Source organism: Oryzias melastigma, linkage group LG18 (assembly GCF_002922805.2).
Source record: "Oryzias melastigma strain HK-1 linkage group LG18, ASM292280v2, whole genome shotgun sequence".
Taxonomy (NCBI): Eukaryota; Metazoa; Chordata; class Actinopteri; order Beloniformes; family Adrianichthyidae; genus Oryzias; species Oryzias melastigma.
The window spans coordinates 3,029,107-3,032,316 of record NC_050529.1 but is presented as its reverse complement, the minus strand read 5'-3'; the positions used below and the strand labels follow the sequence as shown (position 1 = coordinate 3,032,316).

The window sequence follows — 3,210 nt, the reverse complement described above, 5'->3', positions numbered from 1 at the left end:
CTGAGCTGGGAATGAAACCGCAGACCAAACAACCAGTGTAAGACAAACTCAGAGGACACTTTAACCGTGTGAAACTGGCCTCGTGCCCTCGGTTCCTGAGAGATTCATGGTAGAATATTGTAGAGTCTCGTTCAAACACTGAGGCACTGAAATTGAATCTCTTTTCAATTATCTCTATTTTGGTTGATTTAGGCCGTACCAACGGCGTACAGCTTTGAAACCCCTCCCTATTGTCACTGCTCAGCCAATAGCTGCACCCAGTTAGTCCAAACTGATTGGGTGCAGGTTGAATGACAGAAACGAAGGCCAACCAGCGTCTCTGCCTGATGCGTTCACTGTACTCTGGAACTTAGAACATCCAAACAGCCACCCAGCACAACTCGCTCCACTACAGCATAAATGAATCTTTTATTATTTTTTTTAACTTCTTCTGTCCAACAGCTGTCCAAAAATAAATGCGGGCTGAGAGCTTCTTGTGTTGGGCAGATTTCAGTGTCACGACAGGCGTTTATTGAGTATAAACCCCTGTTGCATTTCATTTTTCTTGTTGGACTGGATGGAAGGGGGGGGGGGTACAGAATAAAGGTACCAGAAGGGAATTTAGAGAAAGTAGAAGATGGTAACAGAGGGTAGTAACATTACAAAAATAACCATGTTTAAGGGTCACTTACGGGACCGAGGCAGCCCGACCAGCTGCGGCCCCCACCAATTCTCCACAACCCGCCAGACCACCTAGGTCCCATACCTAATGGGACCCCCACTACCACCGGTCTGACCCACTCCCCGCCAGATGGTGCTGGCATACAAACTTTAGTTGACCCTTTCATTGTCTGAAGTTGCATGTCAGAGAAGCTTCTAAAAAGAGGCTACGGAGCGCGCTCAGTAAGAAGCACTTTTATGTTCATGGTAGCAGAGAAAGAATGTCCATTGACTGTGACAAAATAATAAATAAAGTTGCAGAAACGAGCAAACTTAATAGACGATTACTTACTGTAGATTCTGGAATCTGGAGTTATTCTGAATGTTTGGTTTTGTTTATTCAAATGTTAAAAAAAAAGTTCATTTGAGCTTTTGTTTACATAATCATATTGTGAAATATTTCTATTCAACCACAACTTTTTTACAATAATTATTTGTTTGTTATTCATGATTATTTGCAGTCCTGTAATTAAACATTTATATTCTGTGCTAAATGTTTGCCTAATTTTTCATTTGGCTCAAAATCTGCTGGTCTTAAACTCCCGGGTTAATAAATTGTCCCACTCCTCCCTCCAGAAATGTGTTTATTTATTTATTTAGGCTCATTCAATGATTTCTCTTCAGAGAAATGATCCTGTATTAGACATGGACTCCATGTCTAACACCATGATGGAGGAAAACATTCTCCTGGTCACGTTCTGCACCGACACCGATGTGAATGAGATGTTTTCCAGCGTCACTTCAAGCGTTTTTCTCTACAATCATCCTGAGAAATCCCCGAAGGTCTGAAGAAGTCTGAGAGCAGCTTTTCATTCCCGCGTTTCCACTCTCAAACCTGCTGCTGCTGAACCACAAAACTCAGTTTCCCGCCGTGTCGGTTGATTTCAAACTTTAACTCACGTTGTGACACGGATGAACCGACCAGAACGACGAACAGAACCGAGCCGAGGAGCCACATCGTTCCGTCCAGGAGGACCGCTGCCGTGATGTGATGTTCTGGATCGGGGCTTCGCGGCGCGTGCCAAGCAGGGTGTATGGCAAGCAAATGGTGTCAAAAATCACCACAAGAAACGTATAGAAAATGCCTTTTTTCAACATTCCTTATAAAAGTAGCACAATATATGCAAGAATGTATATTAAAAAAAAATGTTTTAACCATCAAATTGACAACTCACATGTCAGGATTTTTCCTCTAGGGGTTACTTAGGGGTGGTCAAGTGACTGTAAGGTTTCTAATTAATACCAGATCAAAGTTATTTGTCTTATAGCCTATATATATATATATATATACATATATATATATATACTTTTTCATGTTTTTAATTTCTTTTTGTAGACATCAAATTACCAAGACAGCATGTTGTTCCAGTTTAAGAGGCTGAGTTTTAGATATCATCAGGCTTACTCCAACACGGGACTTCATTTATGTCCGCTAGCTGCGTTCTTCATCAACGCGTGAGCCCAGTGATCCACCGCTAAGAGTTGTCTCAGTTTTTTTTCTTTTGTCATTTTGATGTCACCACATTCCAGGGACGGGGGTTTCATAGAGAAGGCTCACCCATCAGGCGAATTCTTTCGCTACGCACCATATAGTGCATTCACAATTTTCCAGTGCTGCCCAAATCTATATCTCCAAAATCAAGTGCACTGGAATTTTCCCAGAAGTCTTTGCGAAAAACTAGCGTGCATCGATGCTTACTACATTAGTGCATATTTTAATAAAATTGTTTTACAATGCTATTTTGTGCTAATTGATTTGTAGCTAGCCAGACAGCTAGGTTATGTCTAAAATTCCAACCCTAATCCCCATCTATTCAAAAACTGTGCGTTCGCCATTTCCTAGTACTCCAAATCTACAATTACTCAATCAAGTGCATTAGAAATTTCCTAGAAGTCTTTACGAAAAACCACTGTGCATCGATGCTCACTGCATTAGCAAATAAAGACCACAATGGATTGTTGTCAAACATTTTTTGCTAAAAATTAATTAAAAAAACAGTTTTAATTTTATTTTTTAACACACCATCCACATCGTCATCATCAGAACACAGTAAAGTCAAAAATAAACATCAAAAAATGTTCGTATGGATTCGCTTTTCATTTTGGAAAACCTAAACGTAAAATCTGGCCTCAAACAAAATGTAAGTAAAGTAGAGAGAATAGTGTCTTAATTGCTTTAAAATCCAGGGCCCTATATAATCCTACACTATATAGTTTTCCCCAAGCATTTGAGGTAAACATTTATATTTAACATTTAAGCGGAAATTTAGATTTAAATTTACATGAAGATTTGCATTTAATATTACATTTTAAAACTAACATTAAGATTTAACATTTGCATTTAGATTTAACATTCATTACATTTATATTCTGATTTAACTATTACAACTAGATATAACATTTACATTTAACAATGAGAATTAATATTTAGTTTTCGATTTATATTGTACATTTACATTTAGAAATAAAATGTAAATTTAACAATTATATTTGACATATAGGTATAATACA

At 38.2% G+C, this 3,210-nt stretch overlaps 1 protein-coding gene across 2 annotated transcripts in view; it reads right to left on the bottom strand.

The window, feature by feature from the left end:
- The window catches only part of LOC112143482, a 3,649-nt gene extending 1,939 nt beyond the window's left edge, over positions 1 to 1,710 (bottom strand). The window contains exon 1 of one of the 2 annotated variants that reach the window (XR_002918750.2): positions 1,600 to 1,697. Coding sequence is in view for 1 of the 2 variants with exons in the window: in XM_024267501.2 (XP_024123269.1) it covers positions 1,600 to 1,657 (58 nt within the window). In the remaining variant the exon portion in view is untranslated. Of the gene's footprint in view, positions 1 to 1,599 lie in introns of both variants that reach the window. The other variant, XM_024267501.2, reaches the window with a different exon arrangement.
- Positions 1,711 to 3,210: the final 1,500 nt, after the last annotated feature.